This window comes from Hoplias malabaricus, chromosome 8 (assembly GCF_029633855.1).
Source record: "Hoplias malabaricus isolate fHopMal1 chromosome 8, fHopMal1.hap1, whole genome shotgun sequence".
In the NCBI taxonomy this organism is placed as follows: Eukaryota; Metazoa; Chordata; class Actinopteri; order Characiformes; family Erythrinidae; genus Hoplias; species Hoplias malabaricus.
Window position 1 is genome coordinate 25,821,584 of NC_089807.1, and position 24,651 is coordinate 25,846,234.

General features: G+C 38.0%; 1 protein-coding gene and 1 long non-coding RNA gene across 5 annotated transcripts; one reads left to right on the top strand and one right to left on the bottom strand.

Annotated features, from left to right (window-relative positions):
* Positions 1-592: 592 nt before the first annotated feature.
* On the bottom strand, positions 593-17,604 carry tmem87b (transmembrane protein 87B). 4 transcript variants are annotated; one of them, XM_066678468.1, is made up of 20 exons: positions 17,350-17,604; positions 12,462-12,522; positions 12,222-12,313; positions 11,999-12,133; positions 11,840-11,893; positions 11,693-11,734; positions 11,480-11,573; positions 11,315-11,376; positions 10,584-10,767; positions 8,589-8,688; positions 8,406-8,499; positions 7,084-7,157; positions 6,564-6,670; positions 6,384-6,442; positions 6,166-6,269; positions 3,249-3,322; positions 3,080-3,147; positions 2,943-2,995; positions 1,696-1,726; positions 593-1,581 (listed from the first exon to the last, which is right to left on the bottom strand). In XM_066678468.1, the coding sequence occupies exons 1-20, from the start codon at positions 17,398-17,400 to the stop codon at positions 1,540-1,542; spliced, it is 1,581 nt and encodes a 526-aa protein (XP_066534565.1). In that variant the 5' UTR covers positions 17,401-17,604; the 3' UTR covers positions 593-1,539. The 4 variants fall into 4 exon arrangements, with proteins under 4 accessions (XP_066534565.1, XP_066534564.1, XP_066534562.1 ...); XM_066678467.1 differs by lacking the exons at positions 7,084-7,157; positions 17,350-17,604 and adding exons at positions 8,109-8,182; positions 14,827-15,122; XM_066678465.1 differs by lacking the exon at positions 17,350-17,604 and adding an exon at positions 14,827-15,115.
* Positions 15,343-24,544, top strand: LOC136705175 (uncharacterized). The gene is made up of 3 exons (XR_010804025.1): positions 15,343-15,497; positions 21,592-21,697; positions 23,993-24,544. It is a non-coding gene; the product is annotated as an uncharacterized lncRNA (long non-coding RNA).
* The last annotated feature ends 107 nt before the right edge of the window (positions 24,545-24,651 follow it).

Genomic DNA, 24,651 nt, shown 5'->3' on the forward strand with positions numbered 1-24,651 from the left:
ATTTTACTGTTTTTTTTTTTACATTTATTTATTATTTTATTTCAGTTTATTTTTTATTTACAAATCTGCGTCAAGATGGATAAACACATTTTCACGGTATTCTTTATCTTAAAGCGCAATAATATACAGCGATAACGAACTGTGATATAATCGCAACAATACACTCGAGGTTCATGCTGTAACGTGAAATACTGGCAGTAGTGTACTGATCTTCAACCTGGGTCCCCTTTTGTAATAAGCCACGATACTAGACTCTTTCTTAACACTCACAACAATGCCAAAAGCAGTCAATAAAATAAGAATCTTTATTTACATCATGCATGTTGAAAATGCACATAACACAAATGAGTGAAAAGCCTGGTGAACCATTTCAGATGACTAGGCTTTTCCACTCTGCCCCATGTTTCAAAGCAAAAAGAGAATCAGCAGAAGTATAACATTCTCAGTGGTAAGAACAAATCAGGGTGGCTTGTTCCTGCCTCTGGATTTAAATAACATAATAATAATAATACAAATAAAAAAAGGACAGGTTAAATGTATTGGGGTATGGGGGGGGGGGGGGGGGGGCAGAATCCACAGAGGATGGGGGGGGGGCAGAATCCACAGAGGATGGGGGGGGGGGATCGGGCGGAATCCTCAGAAATTACAATTCAGAATAATTCTGAGAAACAAAATGAATGATTTTAAGGCTTAAAGAAAAGATATATAAAGCATTTTTATATTTAAAAGATGTTGTGGACAAGGCAACGGAAAAGAAGATAAATTATATTGCTCTTAATGTTCTGATAATCATTGTGCTTTCTGCTACATGAATTCAGCTCATTTCCATTAGTTCATGACAGGGTGAAAGTTTGTACTGCACACAAAACAAACAAACAAAAAATATCCCTACATTTAATTTTTTAATAGACATTTTACATTAAAAAGCAGGATGTCCTGATCCCACTGCCCTCCATACATACACACAAATTGAATCAAGTCAGCTCACTAAAACCTATTACTCACATTTTCAGATGGAAGCATGATATCTTCCATCTATCTTCAGGAAACAGATAAATAACACTATATACACTGAAGACATTTGCAGGGTTGTAGGGAAAAACCCAAAACACTACAAGACACAGAAAATCTTTGGTCATTCAACTTCACATCCTTCCTGAATTAGAAAAGTCTCCTAAATAAAATATTTCAACACCCAAACCCCATAGAATAAAGAGTGCAAAGTGTAGTAAATATGTGGGGCATTCTTAGTAGTTTTGCAAAGAATTATGAATGTGGAAAAGGAGGGGAGAAACAAAAAAGTGGCAATGCCTTTCATACAAAAGGCAAGAATACAGACAGGACCAGTGTTAGGTTAGGCAGGATGCTCCTGACATCAGCTTGATTCCTCTGCTTGTCAGGACACAGGGTGAGCTCTGACTGTTCAGGAAAATCCACACCCATCTGACTTTTTTCCTCTTTTCCTTTTCCACTTTTTCCACTGGTACAGTCCAAAAGTGGGAGCAGCTTCAGTGTCTCAGTAGGACAGCTATTGTGCTTTCACTCCATTTTAGACATCTCATATTTTGTAGTCATTATTTCCTGAAAAAAGTTAAAGAATGACTTAAATTGAAAGAACCAATAACCAATGTAATATGTTGTAATTGAAATGTTTATGAGTATGTAAACTCTCTTGTAAATGTGATTTTAACACACCTCATCAGAATCAAGAAGAACAGGAAGGGCACTAAAAAGAAATGAACACTGTTATTGCTTGAGGTTTAAAGGACATCAAATGCAAATGCAGTGTGATTTTGCCTTAATCAGCAGTTCTATAGCCTATGATTTTGGAGATCTATGTGGATTCATCCCCAAGATTTGCTCGGGAGTCTCCCCAGTTACCATGATCACCTTACTGCAATGCCACCAGCCTCGGGAGTGAGATGGTGTGCACACGCTCAGAGGTGATGCCAACCTCTTCTTGAACTGCCACTGAAGAGCACAACTCAGAACTGAACAACTGACAGAGCCTAGAGTTGGCTAGCACCTTGAGCAGAAAGATGGCAGAAAGGGGGGCATCCTGGCCATTCAGAGAGCAAGGCCAGTTTTGCTTTCTTTGACCAGGCATGACAATGGAAAAGTCCTGATAATAATATAAATGCACTATGCCAAAGTAAACAGAATCTGTTGACTACATTATTTAAGCACAGCAGCTGTCCTTCAAATTGTGTGAAATTTACATGATGAATGGATCGATAGAAATGCTCCAAAATTACTTGAAACAATCTTTTACACTGACTTCCACTGAAATTAACAAGGTATTTTTCTCTTCTCCTGTAAAGTTACAGTTTTGGGAGGTACATGTTTTCATTGGATAGTGACGATTTACAACACTGAAAAAAAAGATCCAGCTTAAGCATATGTTAAGACAGGTACAACAACTTAACTAGATCAATGATTCTAGACCCATATAGAACAGCCATTTAGTGGAAGCTCTGTGGGCAGAAGCCCCTTATCAGCTAAGTATATCTGCACATACATTAAGGCAAGGGGTTCCACTGTACTCAGCCGGGAACAGGAATCTACAGGTTGCAGTGGGAACAGGACCACGTTTTGACACTCCTGGTCAAAATTTTGCCTAAATGAATCAGTGGATACATTTAGGGATCTCATGTGCTTGCATTTGGTAATACATTCAAAATGGAGGCATAAGGGTGTCTACTTTAAATGACACTGAAATTTGTGTTTAATTATCTTATGATCTGCAACGTGATACAAAAAGCCTTAAGCATAGGGAAAAAGAGATGAAGATTTACTACTTTATTATTGAGAAAAAACTTTTTATTTTTAAATATTTACACCTTGTTTAGAAAGATAAAGCACTGTTGTACAACTTCAAAAATACACCAAAAGTGTGTAAGGATATGGGTATTGAAAGGAAGAAACTTTATTTTCTTACTCACACATCAGTTAAAGAGGCAGGAATGTTCTCTTCAACCCACTTCAAGTCTTCATCCTGGGGGGGAAAAAAAAAAATCAGTCAGGCTGCACACTGAAATTAAAACTGATTTAAATTTCAGATTCAGGTTATGGTACTGACTGGATCAAGAGGGGGCTTTGCTGTCCCATTAGTCTCTGTCTTGGCTCCTCTCAGTTTTATCCCTTCAGCTGAAAAGAAAAATAACTTTTATACAAATGTTTTTTTTTAATGCCACCAAACAATTATTTCACATACTTGTCCAGTTCATGTTTAAAAAATGATTACTTACAAACATTTGCAGACACCAAGAACTCTTCGATCTCTTCATCATCTGAGTCATCAATCAATGGTGTAAATGCATACCTAAAAACAGCACAAAAAAGTTTGAATTCCATAGGCAAAATCAAATAAAACGTTTGAACCTAGTCATTTCTATACAGTTCAGCTTTTTTTGCCACCAATTGCTACACACTCCCAATAACACACAAGCCAGCAACAAATTATTTTCAAACTGCTGGCAATGCAGTCCTACTGGATAGATGATCACAGCCTTTGGGGGAAATGGTAAAATATGTAAAACCCTAAGCACTCGAAAGACCTTTTGCAATATTAAAGCTTTCCTTGCATCATGAAAGGGTTCTTCAGATTGATGGCGAATGTGTTATAGATGGTCCTATGGCACAAAAAATGGTTATTCTATTATAATTACGATTTCAATCTTGTAACAATAGAGGAACTGTTTACAGTGCCATACACTAGCCTTTTCTACAAGGTGCTATATAGATCCTGTTCTAAACGATTTAATTACTACAGGACTCAGCCAGAGGTAAAAAAAAAAAAATGTTCAAACAAAGCATGAAAAAAAGTATAATTGGGTATAACTAGCACTTTAAATATGTATGTGTGTGTGTGTGTGTGTGTGTGTAAGGCCTATGAAAAAGATGTTATCAAGTTGGTGCATCTTATAAATATCTATCAGAAGAGGCAACATAGAATACTTTACAGTACTTAGTGAATCAATTCTTCATCACAGAGCTTCCGTTGCCATTATAAAAAAAGATAAGTGGAACACACTCATGTCTGGAACCCACTTCTGTGCGATACAGAAAGGCGGTTTGTACAAGTTTTTGCATCGCTGAGGAACACTGCTGAAGCTCATCAGCAGTCATGTTTACATATTTTTCAAATATTTATTTTATTTTAAAATCTGCATTTATTTTTCATTCAAATAACCTTATTCTTTTTGCTGCTGGTGGTATATGATTACACTGATGATTTAGGGTCACAAATCTCATAATTTTGCATAATCTTACAAATGTGTGAGTTTTTGAAAGTTTCCTGCTGTGAAAGTCAGACCAAACATTTGGATTATTGTGGTTTAAACTAGGGGTGGGCCATACGGCAAAAATACTTTATCATGAATTTTTTTTTTTGCAGGATCACAATCTGGATTTTACCACAGTTATATTTCATGCTGGCCACATTTGTGGATCAGGCTGCATTTGTATTTGGATCGGGTGAAATGCGAAAGGAATGTCTCAAAATCCAAAAACCCGCTAGAGGAAATCAACAAAATGCACCTCACGAAAAACTTGCAAATGACTTGAGTCACAAAGACAGATTCAACAATTTACAAATACATTTTACATTTCAGACTTTGACTTTACAAATATATGCAATGTAAATTTAAACAAATGATTATTTGTTATTTTTTCCATTTTCCGCCTGAAATTACATACTCAAATTTTGAAGCAGTGAATAAACTAGAGGCAATTTTATGAAGTAATATTACTGAAAAGCCTTCAGAATTTTCTAAGATACTGAAATTAATCATTAGTGGTCAAAATATTTTAGGAACTTTTCTAAATTTAATTTGGAATCTTCTTTGACATCTTCCTTTGGAATCTTCAAAGACCCCAACCTGTTCATAAGAAAAATGATCAACTTTACTGCAGTAAGAAAAAAAAATCTAAGCTTAATGGCAACATTTTACCTTCCTTGAAAAACTAATCTCATGCACCTCTCCAAATGGATTTTTACCCTCACCAAAGAGAAAAAAATGTTTTGACTCACCTAGATTTATCGATATTTAGTCTTGTTTCTAACCCAGTACTCTTTCCCTTTAAGGCCAGACTTGTTGGAAGGAGGGAGCTTTGCCTGATTGGCTGTAGAGTGAGGCTGCCTCCCTCACTCCCCCTCCTGTGTTTAAATGGCCTCAGTAGGAAAAGGGCAAACAATGAAAGGGATCTAAGCTTCAAAAATTATTTATTTTCCTAATTGTTGTTTATTTTGATTGCTGTTGCCATATAAACCTATATAAGTCTATATCATCTCTTGCAGTGCACGTCTGTTAGGCACCAAAGAATGGTTACTTTCCTGCCTCCAAGGAGACCCACAGGGAACATATTTAAATTGATTTTTATTTGTTGTACTTTTTTTTTTGAACTGTTGTTTTTTTTCTATTTGCAAGTACTCTTTATACAAACATGAGGATTACTAATGAGTGGATTGACGGAAAGACTCAAATTTGGTCTTGTTTTGAAGGGGACAACCTATGTAAGCGCTGGTATGCTTTGTGTGTGTGTGTGAATCGCTTGTGGCCTCTTCAGGATGGAATAACAGATTCTTTTGGTTTTAATTAAGTAGTCATACATTTTAGAGTACTGAGTTTTTATACTGACATTATCAGTGTCCCAAGATTCTGCTCGACTGATGTATAATGTGTACGCTGTATGTAAACAACTTATAAAAACTGCAGCGGACTAAACGTGCATTAGCGTGATCCAACGATCTGATATCGTCATATCGCACACCCCTAGTTTAAACCAACATGGTTCAAACTACTTTGGTACTAACAGAGTACGACAGTTTTGGGAAACAGTCAGACTTCAGATGTTGGTTAGAATAGGAAAATGCACCCCAGATCTGTTAAGCCAGCTAACAGATGCCCATATTGGCTAGCATCTTGCTGAGTGAAGAGGGGTGAGAAAGGACCATTTTAGACACCTCAGAAAGAGTGAGGTCTGTTGTTCTTTCTAGGACCCCTTGGTTTCAAAATGTTGAGTTTGACTGGAGACTGAATCAGCAATCCCCCGATGAGACTAACACTGAGATCAATGCCCATCTTCCAAGTCTGGATATTTAAGCACTTTAAAAGTGTTCCCCACACTAAAATGAAGGTCAATGTCAGATGTGTCAGGAATTGCCTTTGGTTGTTTGCAGATGGTCTCCAAAGGAACATGATGACAAGGAGTATGACTGAGAAAAGAAACCTCCAGAAGGCATCATCGACCCAGAGCTCCATCCAGTCCTGCTCATATCAGTAGAAAAATAACATGGATGTTATTTTTTTTTTAAATACACAATGGTGTTTTCACATTCACGTTATTTAATAAAATATGAAAATGTTGTACCAGATACTCACAGCCTGACAGTCCGAGAGTCTGAATTTTTTTGTTGTCCAAACCATGAAAATAATAGAAGCTGAAAACCAACAACAATAAAGTGAATCCATACTGAAGAGTAAATGCAATAATTCTCATTGTACACATGTACTGTACATCAACAGTTAATTTTTATATACATGTTCTTGTTTTGTACTCACCAATTACAGCGAAGATGAGGGTATTTGTGAAGTGTCTGTACAATGACAATTTCACTGGATTTCTCCTAAGTTTCAGTGTCTTTATTGTTTGTGCTAAGCTAACAAAAATTTGATGAAGTAGTCAAGGAAATAACAGACTAACTTGAAGCAAAATTTCACAACTAACTTCTGATATAAGAACTACAATAAAGAGAATGGTGCAAAATATTAAAGACAGGTATTAGTAATACATAACAGAAATGTACTCAAGATGCATGTCAATCATAAACACTGCTAACCATGAGTGAAAGCAAGAGAGTGGCTTCTAATACTCTGCATGGACAATGAACCCCTTTAACATTCTTTCGCTGAGACCATGTTACATTATTGGGTGAAGATTTCTAAAAATAAAATACAAAAAAAACAAACAAAAAACCTACAGCTGTTAAACACTGCAATCAGCATGCAGAGATAGTGATGGAGGAAGGCGAAGACAGAGGAGGCCGCTACACAGATATTGGAGAAGTCACCCCAAAAGGATATCCACCAACATAAAGAGGAGTCAAGCAGTGCCAGGGGAATGTTGGCCAGCAAAGCTAGGTCAGAGTCTTTGGCCTGAGAAAAATGCAGAGGAGGAAAAGGAAAAAGTGGAGAATAAGAGGAAAAAAACAGGCATCAGTGAATGGGGCAAACAGGGAGACAAGTATGGGGAAAACTTTTCACCAGAGTCAAAAAAAACTGATAATATCACATATGACATTACTGTTCCTTTGTAGAACACCAGTTCAACCAAACATTGGGCCTCATTTATGAAACCTTCATGAAAAAAAACTTGAGCAAACCGTGCAATTTATGAGGAAATGAACATTCCCAAAAACTTTCTGCCAGATTCATGAACGCTGCGTAAACACCAGATTTATTTTAGCAGAACGTGTGTATGTTAATGAATGAATACAATGAATACCAAACATTAGCAAATTGGGTGGGCATGCACGTTTCTTTGCAGTTAACATTCCATTATCATAATCCCTGCCCATGAATTTCAAAAGACCACCTAATAAGGAAGTGCTTGGACTGAGGAACCAAGCTCTATGTTAAATCCAGCAGCAGCGCAAACATCAGCTATAAACACAGGTTATAGACCCAAAATTCTTTTAAATTGCAATGAGCCACATTAAGTAACTGTTTGACTACACGAGTAACAATATAATTTATCTAACTCCTGCATTTTTTTTTATTTATTAACTTATTTACTTCAGTCAGGTCGTTCAGCATCTTTTGGACCTTACATGCACTTTACGCGTTTTCAGGAGCAGGTGTAAGTTTCAACACACACTTTAATCCATATTTAGAATTATTAGAACCAGTATGACCATAAAAAATTAACACGTTTCAATTACTTGGAAGAACTGGCTCATATACATTTTCAATTACTTGTAAGAACTCTCTCACATACTTTTTCTCAGGTTTTCCCTCCACCCAGAAAAGTTATTTTGAATGAATGTGCTCGTGGTATCATATATATTAAACAATACCAATGTTTAAGGACAAGGCAAATAGAAGGATATAAACCAAATGGCACCGGAGTCAAATACAGCCAGTACAATGGCAGTGATGAGAGCTGGTCCATTGTCCCGACCCTTTCACAACAACACAAACATTTGTTCAATCAAGTGTCATACATACAAGGGGAATTGCATTCTCTTTTTGAAAATTTCATGTTTTAACACATTGTTTGTCCTAATATGTTCATATCACTTGAAATATACTAAGATTGTCATATTACTTCAAAGAGCACCTACAGACGTTTGTACTACTATTGCACAATCCAGATAGGTTCCAAGGGAATCAAGTGTAATTTACCCCAGTTATCCTCAGAACACCTTCAATGGCAGCAAAGACAAAATACAGCACCCCTAGACCCACAACTCTGTGCATGACTGTTCCCAAACGAGGCCTAAAAATAGTAAAAACACATGGTAAAATAACTATACTTTGCAAATGAATTTATCACTATACTTCAATTAGGCACTTCCACATACTCACTTGACTATACCATAGCCTAGACTCACAATAATGACCAAGAGTCTAGCAAGAGTCCTCTTCAGAGCAGAGATGAGCTCAGCAAAAACAAGCAAGCTTTGAGCTGTAGAAAGAATGAGATAGTAAACTGGCATGTATTAAGACACCTCACAGAGTCAAGTTTTGAATATTCCATATGCCAACATTTTTCATTAAAATCTACAACTAAAAACTATAACTAGAGGGCAGTTTGGCAGAAACTGTGAGCCTGCTGCGGTGGTTGCAAAATCTTAACACATATTGTAGCAGAGAACCTTACATTGAATATCACACTGTTATTGATTACAATAATACCTTGACTTACAAGTTTAATTAGATCTGTGACCGAGCTCGTAACTCAGTTTGCTTGTATATCAAACTAAATGTCTTCATTAAAATTAATTGTTCCAACACTCCCCTCCCACCCCCCCAAAAAACTAAACTTTTTAGTCACTTATTTTTAAATAATAAAAATGTACTTATAACAAATAATGTATAAAAATATAATACTACAATAAAAGAGAATGTAAATAAATAAACTGGTTCTATTAAGTGTGTTTACCTCGAAGATCAGATGAAGATGCTGGCGGAGTTGGAGGAGATATGCTGAGTTTTTCTTTTCATGCTCTATTGCTTAGATTAACTTACTCGCTACACACTTAATGCTACAATGCTAAAAAAGGTGATATGACAGATCCTTGCATGGCAAGATAACCAAGTGAACTGAACACTCGCTGGGCTACCTAGTGGAGGGTGTTGTAAGCTTGTGCGCTTGTAACACATATCTTGGCTTGCATCTTAAAAAAAAAACGACTGAGCTATGGCTTGTAATCTTGGAAAATTCATAAGCTGATTCACTCTTAAGTCAAGGTTTCACTGTATTTTGGTGTTTTCTTTAGGTAAATTATGCATGACAAGTATTGCAAGACTGTTTACTAATCTTCAGGATTTTACTACATGTATATTTTGTCCCACTTCTGCACTTTGGTCCCCCTAAATTGAAATTTAGTTTTGTGCAGCAAGATATTGTGAAGGGGCCACACAGTGGGAATGCAGACCTCTACTAAATGATGGGTGATGTGTGCTGCATAATTAGGGTGGAGACAGTTTGTGCACAGGGTGTTTTTGAGAGAACGAGATTTTTAGAAGTTCATTTAGCATGGAACGGACAGCGAGTTGTTAAAATCATGCACATTTTGCTGCATTCTGGCATGTTTTGATGAATTATTGTATTACTGTTGTGACTAGGGGTGGGCAATATGGCCCTAAAAAATCTTATAATATTTCAGCATTTTTTTGGCAATAACTATATTCTTGGCAATATGAACTAACATTGAAATCTAATTTTATTACAGTATTGCAACAAAATAAATGTTATATTAATTTAATAATATTGAATTTCTTATTTAAATTATATTTAATTTTATGTTAGTGCATCTAACAATTTCAAAAATTCAGAAGAAACAACAAATTTATTTGTTAACATTTACTTATTTTGTAAACAACTTTAACTTACCAAGATTCTGATTTTGTATAAAAATCTTTAGAATATTTATTCTATTATTGAATATTTTATATTCAAACCACCTCCACATGACTGTAGTAACTCATCTTTTGAAGCATATTTTTGAACACAGAGCAAATTTCCACCATACTTGTCTGTGCCTAAATGACTCACATAATGAATGTACACCATATTACGTATAACTGCAATGACTCGTTATGTAAACAAGTCAGAATATCACAATAATCAAGGTATTGTTGTTTTCATCATTACATTTTTTGGGATACTATACAGCAAGTTGGGACATTATTTGAAAAAGTAATGTAACAGGCTGATCTAGGACAAGCATTTTTCTGTCTAAGTTTTTTTTTGGAATAGTGGTACAATTGTTGTTTTATTGCATTATATGATACTGAACTACTCTCTTACCCACCAGTATGAAGCAGAAAGACAGACTCAAGCGTGTGTTTACTTACATGCTGAGCCCTTGGCATTAGTGTTCTCAAATTCAGCACAGAAAACAGCCATTTCTACCATGCCGAGGAAGATCACTCCAGCTATCCAGAACTGTATGCGCAGCAAGTCTTTCCAGTAGCAAGAGGCCCACATGAACCACAGCAGAGCATAAAGGATGTAGATGATGCACATGACCATGTAGAACTTTGGGGGTACAAAAATTCACAAAACACATTTAGAAATAATTCATGCACCATGAGCAAGTTTTTGCCATCTTCCTGATTTTCTCTCACTGTGCATTTATCAGTGAAGCTTTCTGATATTTTCAACCACACTCCAGTCTTTAATAAGAATATAAAATTTTTTAAAAATTAAATATATGCCTCAGAATAAGTGTTAGAGGGAAAAAATTCTTCTTGCTAGTTATTGTCAAATTATTTAATACTTGTTTACAAACTACTACCTTGTATCTACACATTAGTTCTTTTTATCAGCTCCACTGAACATAAAGTAGTTCTTTGAAGTTCTAAAATTACAGACTGTAGTTCACCTGTTGTTCTGCATACATTCTTATCCCCATTTCACCCTGTCCTTCAGTGGTCAGGACCCCCACATAGTAGGTATGATTTGGTAAATGGGACATTCTCTGCACTGCAGTGACACTGACATTGGTGGTGGTGGTGGTGTATATATATATATATATAATAACCAGCCTCATGTTGTACTGAAAAAAGAGGGAGGGTGTACTTACTATCATCAAAGGCCATTCTGTGATTGAAATGTATCCATGAGTTCCCTTCATTATAACGCTGACTGTAATGTGAGATAAAATAATAAGAAATATAATTATTATTATAGCAGCTGTATTACTAGGATAGTAGCAAAAACAGCGTCATACAATGATGTTTTTACTTACATGTTAAACTCCAGTTGAGATCATTTTTATCAGGCTGGATCAATACCACAAGTAGATATGGTCCATCTCTCCATGTTGTAGCAATGACATGATCCTGTTGTTAATAATAATAATAATAATAATAATAATAATAATAAAAGCAACAACAACAAACGTGGACACAAAACAATACAGTTTTCACAATCTTTTGTGAAGGATATCGACTGGCTTTACCTGAGCTCCAGATTCCATGGTAAACCATGTATTATTTGCATTCTAATAAGATGAATAAAAGACATTAGACAATTTAACACAACCATGCTTTGTTTGTCATTCAACAATATAGTGCATTAAGTCAGCTGTGTTAAATGCAAGCCTTACAAAATTTCCATCCAATTTTTGGTGCTCTACAGTCCTTGATGTTGCGTTTGATTTCTGAAAGTGATTATTTGTGAAGTTAAATAAATAAATACATTTTTAATATGAAACATTTAAATGCATTGACTTTTAATTATTAAAAATAATGAAAAATTTACACACATTCAGCATGGGAAAGAACTGAATTCCATTGTTGCAGGTTAATGCCTTGTACATGTGTTCAATGTATTCTCCTGGTCGATCAGGGAAAGGGTCTAATCCCTTTCCTCGACTCAGTGGTGTCTTGTCATACATTTCCTGAGAGAAAATTTTACGTTACATCTCATGCATATATACATATATAAAACATCTGTGGACTGGTGTTAAATAAGAATAGACAACTCACCTCTATGTTATTGAAATAATTGTGACAAGGAGAGTACTTCAAAAACCATCTAATGGTAAACACAACTTCTTGTGGACAGTTAAATAACGCAACTGGAAAATGGGAAAAAAAAATGCTACTCTCAATTGGACCATATTTAATATTCAAGCAAATCAATATGTTTACAGGGCGCAACCCATAAAAAGACTGCATGCATCTTGGCTGCTATAATTTCTACAGAACCTGTTGTAAAATTATTACCTTTCAGTTTGATATCAGTTTTCTTATACATGGATTTTCTCAGTAGCAATGGTCTTGAAGTCTGGAAGAAAAAAAACATTATAAAAAGTCTTGTAATGGTAATATTGGTAATCTGGTAATATTTATGACATTTTAACAAGACAAGTCTCCTGATCTTGGGACACTATATATTTAGTCTTGGCCAATATGAATGGTTCAGTTGTGCTCAGCAGTTTAGAGTTGTGCAACTGAGATGAAGTATTACCTTTCCAAATAAGCTACCAGATATCCTTTGATTTAACCAAGTGGAAAACTTGGTGTTTAAATATTTGATAATCCCATCTTAAATATAAACATGCAATAAAAAAACACCAATTTAGATGGCTGAAACAACTAGTTGGCTGCATACAACATCCAATACCTGGCTTGAAAGGTTATTTATTGGTAATGTTTTCACACAGTAACATAATACCAGTTTTTAAGTTAACATTTAAATATGTAAGACATGCTATGGATATGGGTATGCATTCCCATTTCCTGCTGTACAAAGTAGAAAATATCTCCCAAACATCAAAAACATGAACTATAACTAGTTGCATACATAAATCTGGCATTTGCCATAGCCTACACGTAGTTGGGGAGTAAACTGAGCATGGTCATACAAAGCAGCTCCCAGCATGCCTACAGTCACCCCAGTAAGAAACACGGTTGTACTGTACATTGATATCATTGTTGTTGTGATGTAGTTGGTTTATGATTATGTCTGTGTGGATGCATTGTGCACAAGGAAAATAGTTTTTATGTTATTTGATAACCGATGATCCTTGTATATATCACTCATTTGTGTTCCCCTCTCTGTGCTCTGGTTCAGCCATTAAGCAATTTCAGAAATTCCAAAAAAAGATATCCTCATTTAAAAATGACAGATTTAGGAGTTATTTCCCACACCTTTGCATTTTTTAGCATGTGAAGATACAAGAATATAAAGTTATTTATACACCTGCAGTACAATAGGCTGATCACAGTTCAAAGACCTCAGTTTCAGCAACTTTTTTATTGCCCTCTAGGTCCCTTTGTGTTCCAAGGAACTACCTTGCAGCAAAATGGATGCACAATACTACTTTCTGTCTAGTTATTTTTAAATGGCCTATTCCACCCAAATATTATAAATTTACCTCAAACACATGCACACACTTTAAATTCTTAAAAAAAAACCTACATACACAAAAAGAAAAGAGATAAATATGAAAAACTTGTTTTGAGAAATGGGGTGAGTGATTGTTTCAAACCATTTACAAGGTTTTGAGGGATAGGTAATTCATCTGACATTAAACATGTCAAAAAACACTAGGCAAGATTTGTGTTTCTGGCTCCTGGGGCTCCTCCTAGATGTTTTTCTTTTTTACAGCACTATATTGAAATCAATTGAGAAAGATACATGGTGCAATTTCTGCAGTGCCAAGCCTAAAATAGCAATGACAAAGGCTGTATTCTCTCTATTACAGGTCATTCAAGCAACACAATAATTTTGAAGCTGTAATTTTAAGGTAAAAATATTATGGAGTGTTCTTTTAAGTGCACAGTTTTGTAAATTTGACTTTTTGTTCATTATCAAAATGTTTTGGATCAAATTTCATTTGAATAAAAATCATGATTTACCTGTTAGCTGACTCGTTTGGTTGAGGGCTTAAAACTCTCCATATAATGATTTTTCCAAATGTGCATGGATAAAAATAATGAGATTTCTTTCTTCTTGAGCCAGGACAGCTGTGGTCAGTCACTGTTCAGTTCTATACTTCTCTGGCTTAATTGAGGTCATAAAACCCACCCGAATGTTCAGTTTTATGACTAAGGAACCCCTAGCTGTTTAAATGTGCTGGTTTGGGAATTTGGAACTCCACACTTTCAAGGCTGTAACTGGTTATGGAAAACTAGAATGTGACTTCAAAAAAATGTTTTTAGTCGTATATAACGAAACCACACGAGCTGCAATGAGAAGCATCAGAAAGCAACAAAAATCACTAGCTAACGTTTCACTTTGAAATCTTTCTTTGAAGGTACCGCTCCACAAGGATTGCATTTAAGGTGGATGGGAGCCTAGAATAAGAAGACAACACTTCGGTTACATTAGCTCTGATCTGAAGCGCCACATCATCTAGTTAACGTTAGCTAACCTAGCTAAACGGTAGTAGAGCCATGTCCTGGACAAACAAACGCTCCCGTTTCTCTCAGTCTCCGTGGTACACTCTGGTTAATTCACAGCTCGGTGCTGATCTGTCACCGGTGTAAGAGACAGTCCCGGGTCGTTAGCAGCTGAATAACCGCTGAAACGCTAGTCGTTAGCTCAGTAGCGCAGCGGTCTTTGGGAGTCATGAAGACTACTCACATTGTCAACAGCAATACTCCACATTCCCGTCTCCGGAGCAGCGTCCACTCCATTAAAACCACAGCTGAGTAATGTACAGAAGAAAAAACAGAGAACCAGCATGTTTCCGACAGCAACACACTTCCCTGTCCTCCACCGCCACAGGCCGATTCCGCGTCACCACCACCGAGGCCGCACTGCGCATGCGTGCGACTCCAGGCTAACCTGAGGGCACCACTCCAACCTGCCAAACACGTGGCCCGAAATGTACGTCACCGACATGGTGTGGAGCTTTAATATACTTGTATACTGATCAGCCAAAACATTAAAGCCAATACTGAGCCTCATACATGGGTCCCTCACTTTTTTCTCATTTCTTCTCTATTTTCTACCCCTTTCACATATGCACGGTAGTCCAGAAATGTTCCGGTGTTTACTCGGAGGACCTGTATGTGTGAATGTGCCCACCCTCAACATTCCTCCCGGACCTTAGCTCCTCCTTGAGCCCTACTAAATGGCTAGATTGAAGTCAGAGTTAGCGCATGTGAGAAGGGCGTGGGGAAGTTAATAGTTTTTTCGCGCCGCTGCCTATTGTTTTTTTCTATGGAGACTGGCGGTAGCACCGCGTAGATGACTCACATTTGGAACCTTAAAAAGGTTTTGCTCTTGCACATTTTAAGCCATTTGAGAAGGTACTGATTCATACATTAACGACATTTGATTTACAAATGCAAATCTTTTTTCATATTTGTGAATTTAAATTGTTTTTTTAAAATTTGTGCATTCCAATACATTTGTGGATTTTAGTTTTACGTGTATGTAGTTGCTCAAACGCAGTTACAAAGTCCGTTACATTTGTGAGTATTGCTTTACAAGCTCAATCTTTTTGACTCCATATATTTCTCGTCAAGTTTGAACTGTCTCGCGGGGTGAAAAGTCATTTGGGTGGTATGAACTTTTAAAGAGGGTGTTGGTACCCGATGTGGACGGGGCACGCCCTGACCACGCATATAGCTTAAACAGAAAAGAGACTTAATCAAAGCAAAGAAGAGCTTTATCTTAGAGTGAGTAACTTTGTGTGTTTAAAATGAGCTAGCCTTTCCTCACTGTCCTTTACAGTTTTAAACAACTGGAGAACCTGCAAAGTGTGTTTATTTTCAACTGACGATACCCAGATAGCTAAAAGCACTCGGGCCTTTTCCGGGCTAATTACTAGTGATGTGTCGGTCGCGAACGAACCGGTTCAAAGAGCCGGCTCTTGTATGTGAACGATGAGAGCCGGTGTTGTGCCGAATTCATTGTTGTGTTTTTGTCAGTACACCTATAGGAGCAATATAAAATACCTGTATAAGTTTCATGGTTATAACAGTATTGTAGCTAGAATAAAGAGGGGGTGCGTTTTCAGGCAGGTGGACTGCCTTAAAAAGCATCCCTCTGTAACTCTCTTTCTGAACACACAAATAAGGTTTGTTTTTGTCAGTACACCTATAGGATCAATGTAAAATACCTGTATAAGTTTCATGGCAAAAACAGAAATGTAGCCAGAATTAAAATTGGGTACATTTCTTTCTAATTCAACTATTAATATTGCAGTTATGTTCAGGCAGTGGCAGCATGTGTACATTTTCATGGATATAACATTTTAGCAAGTACAGTAATGAAGTGGTAATTTTATTTACAATTCGCTGCTTTTGTCCTATATTCCTATTTATTTCCAGTGTTTAAATATTCCATAAAAATTGCGACAGGATATGTAGGAGTTTCATTGTGGTCAGAAAATGAACGTACACGTTTGATTTAGAATAAGTCGAAGCTGACTTCAGAAAAAGCAGTGTTGCATGTAGATTATATCATTTTATTATTTACAAGCGACATTTTCTTTTTGACATCTCAACATCTAGAGTGTTTCTACTGGGGAAAAGGCGATTAATTTTTATTTTGACGGAAATGAACATGATATTTTGCCCGTTTTGTCATAAAACGCCTATTAACCTCCCTTAGGACTAAATATGCCGGGGATGCATCTCGCGGCGGGGGTGCTGAATTCGGCACAACACCGTTCCCGTGTAAGACCGAGCCATTTTTTCTAAGGCTTGTCATTCAACCAATCAGAGAACAACAAGCAAGCTCCAACCCTCCAACACTCCAAGCTGAGACACTTGGTTTTCCTGAATGCCAGTCTGCCTTCCAAAAAATAGTTGAAGAAAATGTTAAATCAGTTAAATGTTTGTTGACAGTTGTGATTGTTTTAATCACTACAGTTGAATGCTGCTGTTGTGCACTTTGCAGAGTATTTATTTATTTTATTTCCCAGAAATGGATGATTGTTTAATTTAATAAGCTATTTTGTAATACCTACCTTTTTGGTTCCATTGGCTATATTTCAGAGTGTGAAAGGGGTGAATAAACCCCTCTCACTGGCTCACAGCCCCATGAGCCTGGACATATGCTTGTGAGAGATGAAACACTATTTACACACACGCATTGCATATATAAATATCACTTTGTTTAATAATATCTGGGTAAGTGCCTGCTAAAACTCACATTGTTCCTCACGGGGCGCGTTGGTCTCGTGGTCGCTTCAGTTTTCGCCATGTTATATGAATCGGCGTTTTCATTAACATCGGGTATCCGTTCAGCGCGTGGCCATTTGTTTTCATAATGCCGTTTCCTGTATGGTGATAGATGGACGTGTGGCTAGTGAGGTACCCACTACCACACGCTCCATTTAAACGATGGTCATGTTTTAAAATACTGCTGTTAAAACTTGCACACACACTGATGCGGGCGTTTCCCACTTCCACATCCATTATTAGGGACCGGGTTGGAACACGCGCGCTGCTCTTAATGGCCCTTTATTGGAGGTTCTGGGGTGGAAGATGTCTGTTTTAGAAGGAGGGATGTAATTTATCACTAACATGACGGTGGTATTTACATTGTGCATGTTTTAATTTCTCAGTTCAATAATATGAATAATGTGTTGTATTTGGGTGCTTGGTGTTATTTTAAAGTGATAAAAAGTGATTTTTGTTTCTTTAGGAACTGCATGTTCCTGGCTTACCATACCTTCATGGATGGTATATCCCAGGTAGGGTTAATGAGGGGAAGGTATTTAAGCATGGGGTGTGAGGAGGAAAGGGGAGTTGGAGTGGGCCAGCTTGAGGAGAGGCTGCACCCAAGATAGCTCAAGAAATTTGTGTTTTCTTTTGATGTTTTTTAGCCCTTTTTTTCTCTTTGTTTTGGTAATCTCACCCAATAAAACAAAAAGATAAACTTACTCTGCAGTGACTGTACCTCTGCCAGTTATTGATACACCCAAAATCTTCACACAGAGTTTACAAATGATTTTTTTTATTAAGGTGTTTAAATAAAAATCCAGTTATTTATACAATTGAATGTGTGAGTGCAATTAGTGAGTTATTACAAGACAGCCATAAAAACAATTGGCCATTTCAACACTATTTATTATTTTTAATATTGAACAATAATATTTTGTCCATATAGTCATGTAAAATGTAGGTTATATTGTTCTGTACCAGTGTAAATAAGCGATAAAACAAAGAGCCATTTAGGAGCCAAAAGAGCCGGCTCCCCAAAAAGAACCGAAATTCCCATCACTACTAATTACACTTCGCCTAGTCTTCTTTGTCTCATCGGCCAGGCATTGGTTTGAATCTCGGCCCAATTCCCGCCCGAATGCTCGGCTCACATGTAAGTCGAGTGCCGCACCCCGTATATGACACATCGGCCCAGACAGCATTTGTTTTTAATAACAAATATCCACATCACAAAACAATATATTTCTTACATTTATTTAAGAACATAGGACTATAAAAACATGAATATAGCAGTCTAATGTTACAGTGCGAGCTGAATGAGTTGGAATGGAAGAACTCCTCTAACATCAGCACCTGACATGATGTTCTGGCTCTTGGGGCAGAATGCAATTAAATACAATATAGTGTAAAGACTTCCCAGAAGAATAGAAGATGTTTCTGCAGAGAAGGGAGGCAAATTCCCAATTATTACCTTGACTTCTGAAGAGACACTGGATGACGGTAATCTTCAAACATTTGGAAGTGATGTTTGTATAATTTAACAACTGAATAAACATTAATCCAATGAAATATTTTAAGACAGGTCATTCCTAGCAAGCTAAAAACACTCAGGCTGTAACACCTTTTGAAATACACCAGGCCAAGCCTGAGCCTCATCAGCCAGGCATCTGTTTGAATCTAGGCCTTATTCCCACCCAAATGCTCGGCTCACATCTGTGCCAGCTACCGCAGGTGACACTCACTATGACACATCCGTCTGCATCCGATCCAACATTTGAATTGTGGTCCAACACTTGATGTGCAGGTCCGATTTTCATAAAAATGTTTTTTTTTTTTTGTTTTTTTTTTAAATAACGCTTTTCTACCATTTCTGCATAGATAACACTAATGCTTACTGTATGCTAGCCAAGTTTCTCCTGCTCAAATATGAGTATGTGGCAGAAGTTTAAAACCTTCTTTCAAGACTTCTTTCAATGTGATCCCATAGTTGATTGTGGGGACGTACGTCGACTGGTAATTTACGAGCTTTGCTTTATGGCTCAGCTCCCTCTTTAACACAACTGATCATTATAGCGACCACATTAGTGCAAACGCTGCACCTAACCCATGGTCTGTCTCACAGTCCCTTTTCCCATTGGTCGTAAATGAGATCTAGACACTTGAACTCCTTCACTTGAGGCAGTTTCTGGAGCCCTACCTGACGGAAGTGTGATTTAATGACAGAGAAATATACAGAATTTGTACAGCGCTTGCTTACACCCAAAATATTTCAGTGTGACCGTGATCAATTCGTCATGTCATCAGTCCAGATGGTTTTACTAGAATCAGTGGTTTGTATTACTGACAGAATGCTGGAGACATCTGTGAACGTCTGTGTAGACAACTGCAGTTAGGGTTACAATAGTTCTGATGAAGTCAAAAAAGCACCACTGAAAAATGTGTTGGTCCTCTTTAGTTATCAGTATGTAATAATCGTCTGACGTATGCAATGCTTAAACTGTACAGCATAGGTATTTGGCATAATGAGTTAAAGGTTTAAAAAATTATCCTTGTTTTATACTGGGTGTACAAATGAGATTTAAAGCATTTTTGTGTAATGTAAAATTCAAAAATTCTCCTGCTCTTTTGTCATTTTATGGTGACTGTTGTGTAATATTATAAATGACAATTGTCATTTCCTACAAACCGGATTCCAAAAAAGTTGGGACACTAAACAAATTGTGAATACAAACGCAATGCAATGATGTGGAGATTGCAAATGTCAATATTTTATTCATAATAAAACATAGATGACAGATCAAAAGTTTAATCTGAGTAAATGTAACATTTTAAAGGAAAAATATGTTGATTCAAAATTTCAGTGTCAACAAATCCCCAATCCCCAAAAAGTTGGGACAAGTAGCAATAAGTGGCTGGAAAAAGGAAATTGAGCATATAACGAATAGCTGGAAGACCAATTAACACTAATTAGGTCAATTGACAACATGATTGGGTATAAAAAGAGCTTCTCAGAGTGTCATTGTCTCTCTGAAGCCAAGATGGTGTCTGAATCAAAAGATTCAGAAAATCTGGAACAATTGATGTGCGTAAGGGTCAAGGCTGTAAAACTCTACTGGAATGCTCGTGATCTCCGGGCCCCTAAACGTCAATGCACCTCAAACAGGAATGCCACTGTCAAGGAAATAACAGAATGGGCTCAGGAATACTTCCAGAATGCATTGTCAGTGAACACACCGTTGCCAGCTGAAATTCTACAGTGCAAAGAGGAAGCCATTTCTTCCACAAGCTCAGACGTTTGCACTGGGCCAGGGGTCTTTTAAAATGGAGTGTGGCAAAATGGAAGACTGTTCTGTGGTCAGATGAGTAATGTTTTGAAGTTCTTTATGGAACACTGGGACGCCATGTCATCCGGACCAGAGAGGACAAGGATAACCCAAGTTGTTATCAATGCTTCGTTCAGAAGCCTGCATCACTGATGGTATGGGGTTGCATGAGTGCTTGTGGCATGGGCAGCTTGCATGTCTGGAAAGGCACCATTAATGCAGAGAACTATGTTCAGGTTCTAGAACAACATATGCTCCCATCTAGACGTCATCTCTTTCAGGGAAGACCCTGCAGTTTTCAACATGATAATGCCAGACCACATTCTGCAGCAATCACAACATCATGGCTACGTAGGAGAAGGATCCGGGTACTGAAATGGCCAGCCTGCAGTCCAGACCTTTCACCTATAGAGAACATTTGGCGCATCATAAAGAGGAAGGTGCAACAAAGAAGGCCCAAGGCGATTGAACAGTTAGAGGCCTGTATTAGACATGAATGGGAGAGCATTCCTATTTCTAAACTTGAGAAACTGGTCTCCTCTGTCCCCAGACATCTGAGTGTTGTAAGAAGGGGGGATGCCACACAGTTGTAAAAAATGGCCTTGTCTCAACTTTTTTAGGATTTGTTGACGCCATGAAATTTTGAAACAACGTATTTTTCCCTTAAAATGATACATTCTCTCAGTTTAAACTTTTGATCTGTGATTTGTGTTCTATTCTGAATAAAATATTAGATGTTGGCACCTCCACATCATTACATTCAGTTTTCATAATTTGTTTGGTGTCCCAACTTTTTTGGAATCCGGTTTGTACAAAAAACATAAATAATAAAAAGGATGTATTAGTAAGCTAGTTTCACAATCACTTACAATAAATCACCATTAGTTGTTGTGCTTTCTCTCCAGGTTCCTCCTCCCATGGATCCCCAAGAAGGAATCAGGAACATGTGGACACTCCCCCCTCCTGTAGTCCATTACACAGTGGCTCTTATAACCAAGACAGGGTCAAAATGTCAGTCCTTCAACATAATTAGCAGCATATGTTAGACAGTGTTCCACTCCATGGTTTGCTGCCCCCCTCCCTAGTGAGGCAGCCATGTAAGGCGCACATCATTTGATGTGAGCAAATGCTTAACCATAGATTACTGGGGAAGCATTCATTTGCAGTGCTATACTGCTACACATCACCCAGGTTTTAGGACCCCAGTTCTGAAAAAGCAGCTGTCGAACATGCGATTTTTGAGTCTTAAACCAACTCGATATCTGCAGGTGGTAATTGCGTGACATGTTCCGACACCACTACTTACCCAAATACTAACCCCAACACTAACGGTAGGCGACAACTCACAGTCACGCAGAGAGGAACACTGCCGTGTGCATTATATGCACCAAACAACAGTTCAGAGTATTTGCCCTTCTTGGAGAATGTGGGTGGAATGCTGCCCAGGATACAATGCCCAATGCATGTTTTATCCATAACAAACACAAAGTTCCGATCATAATCTTTTGGGGAGCTGAATCAGGTGACAGGGAAATCTTCTTCCAGATAGACCTGGTAGGCGCACGTGTAGTGTGGGTCTGCAGCAGTGGCGATTGCTCTAAGACTGCAAGGGAAGCTCAGCTTCCCCTAAAATGTAAAAAAATAAGTGATCAAATATATACTGTTGTGTGTACATGCCATTGAATAAATATGCACTACAAGGCTCTCAACTTTTGTTCAGAATCAGCTTCTTATCACTGGTAAAGGCACTGCTTTCCTCTCAATCATTCCCGCAGCCTCACAGTGATTTAAACAGCGTCCACAGAGTTCAATAGCGAAGCAGTGAAGGGCAGCGAAACTAGATGAGTCATTGGATAAATGCTGGGCTTTGTCCTGCCCATCGGACACTCAGCGTCTATGGGGCAGTGGGCTGGCCTCGGCTGGCCCGGACGCTCAGCTTCTGCATGATAATTGGATGATCTGTCTGAGGCTGAATCCCTTTTTGATTGACAGCGAAATGAGCGAATCAGTGATCCTTTGGTGTAAAGATCCGTGCGAGCATTACATTTTCATTCTGTTCTGAGTTGAACCAGAGACTTTCTTTACTCCTCTTAGCGGTATTTTCTTTGTTAAAAACGACTAGCGACAAATCAAGCTTCTATTTCTGGTGGGGTTTTTTGTAGCTGCTTGTGTTTGGAGACAGACGTCCATCACTCTTTCTGAATTCAATCGCAGTTTCTGTCCAGCGGGTGCTGCTGAGCCCCTCCACCGTCACAAAGCACTCACAGGCGGACACACTTCACATGGGCCAAAGCCGTTTAAGCAGCCTAGCTCTGCTGACCATTGAGAGGACACTAGTCAAGTCCCTGGAAAAAACGCCTTGTTGGTACGACAGGGTCACAGATCATTTTCTTGAAAAGGAACGCAGGGTAGAATTTACGTATAAATAAACCAACACATTTTATGATGTAGGCCGAAATTGAGCTTCCCCTCCTTGAAAGACCAGCATCCGCCTCTGGTCTGCAGTGATTTCAGCTCTCGCCTCAGAGAGAACTTTTTTCCATGTTGCAGAGGAGTTTGGGGACCCGGCTGCTTGAGGTGGATCGAGCATCGGAGAAGGATGTCCTGTGTACGACCCCTGCTTGGGGTTGTAGCCATGTGCAGTTAACTGGGAGTAGGTGGACTTGGGGCACGCTAGGGGGATTATACCTCCTGAGCCAGTGTGTCCTGAGTCTATCCTGGGCCTCTTTTCAGTTGGCGGGTCTTGGTACAGTTCCAGCAGGAGGCGTCCTAGGGCAAACCTTTCAGATGCTCAATCTGAAGGAGCAGTGATTCAGTTCCTAGCTCCTTACCCGATCACGGAGTGTATGCACCGAAGCTCATGACCATAGGAGAGGGTAGGGACATAGATTGACCAGTAAACAGAGCTTTGCTTCATGGCTCAGCTCCCACTTAGCCACAATGGTTTGGTAAGTGTTGTAAGTCCCCCAGCAAACGGAGTCAATTGGAATCCTGGAAACCAAAAGATTGTCCCCCCATTCGCAGTGTTTATTAAATAAAAACTTGACCAAAATTAAGAAATGATCATTCAAACAACAAAATGATCCATAGATTACTTGATTATTAAAATGGACAGTTGTAATTGACATTAGTTGATTAATTAATTGCCATTTTTGACTTTACATTTATTGATTTAGGTTGAATGAAATGACAACAGCCAGTTTTAATGCTACTCATCAGTTGCCGTAAAATGACCAAAGCATTGGCCAAGCAAATGGTTTATTTCTATATTTATAGACACATCCTTTTCTTCTTCTGTGCACACAGAAACTACCTCCAGCAACAAGTATGAACTATGGCGTAAAAATGCTTGGTCCGGAGCCTACCCGGGATCACTTAGCACAAGGCAGGAACACACTCTGGAGGGGGCGCAAGTCCTTCACATGTTGACACCCTCACACCTATGGACACTTTGAGTTGTCAATCCACCTACCATCATGTGTTTTTGGACAGTGGGAGGAAACTGGAGCACTTGGAGGAAACCCATGCGGACAGGGGGAGAACACACCAAACTCCTCACTGTGCCCTAGAGCTGTGTGTCTGCGACAGTACACGCTGCGCCACCCACTTCAAAATATTTATTTATAATTTTGTATAAATGAAGATAAACTTATTTAAAGAAGCATGCTACAAATAGTTTTAATGGACATGTCTTAGAAATGTGTAAACCAACAGCAGTATTTTTATTAGATTAAGACCAATTTGCTAAGGCTGCAATAAAACTGATTTAGATGCAAAAAATGTAACATGTTAGAATGGACATAAGTATCTGCTACAGGTCTAAGTATGCTTAAGAATGTAAGTGGGGTTACAATTTTAAAGGCCCTTTGACAGGTTTAAGTGACTACTCTTTTATGCTTGGCATAAGGATAAACCTAAGGATAGGCATTAATCAGATTTTTAATATTGAAAACAAGTTTTAATAA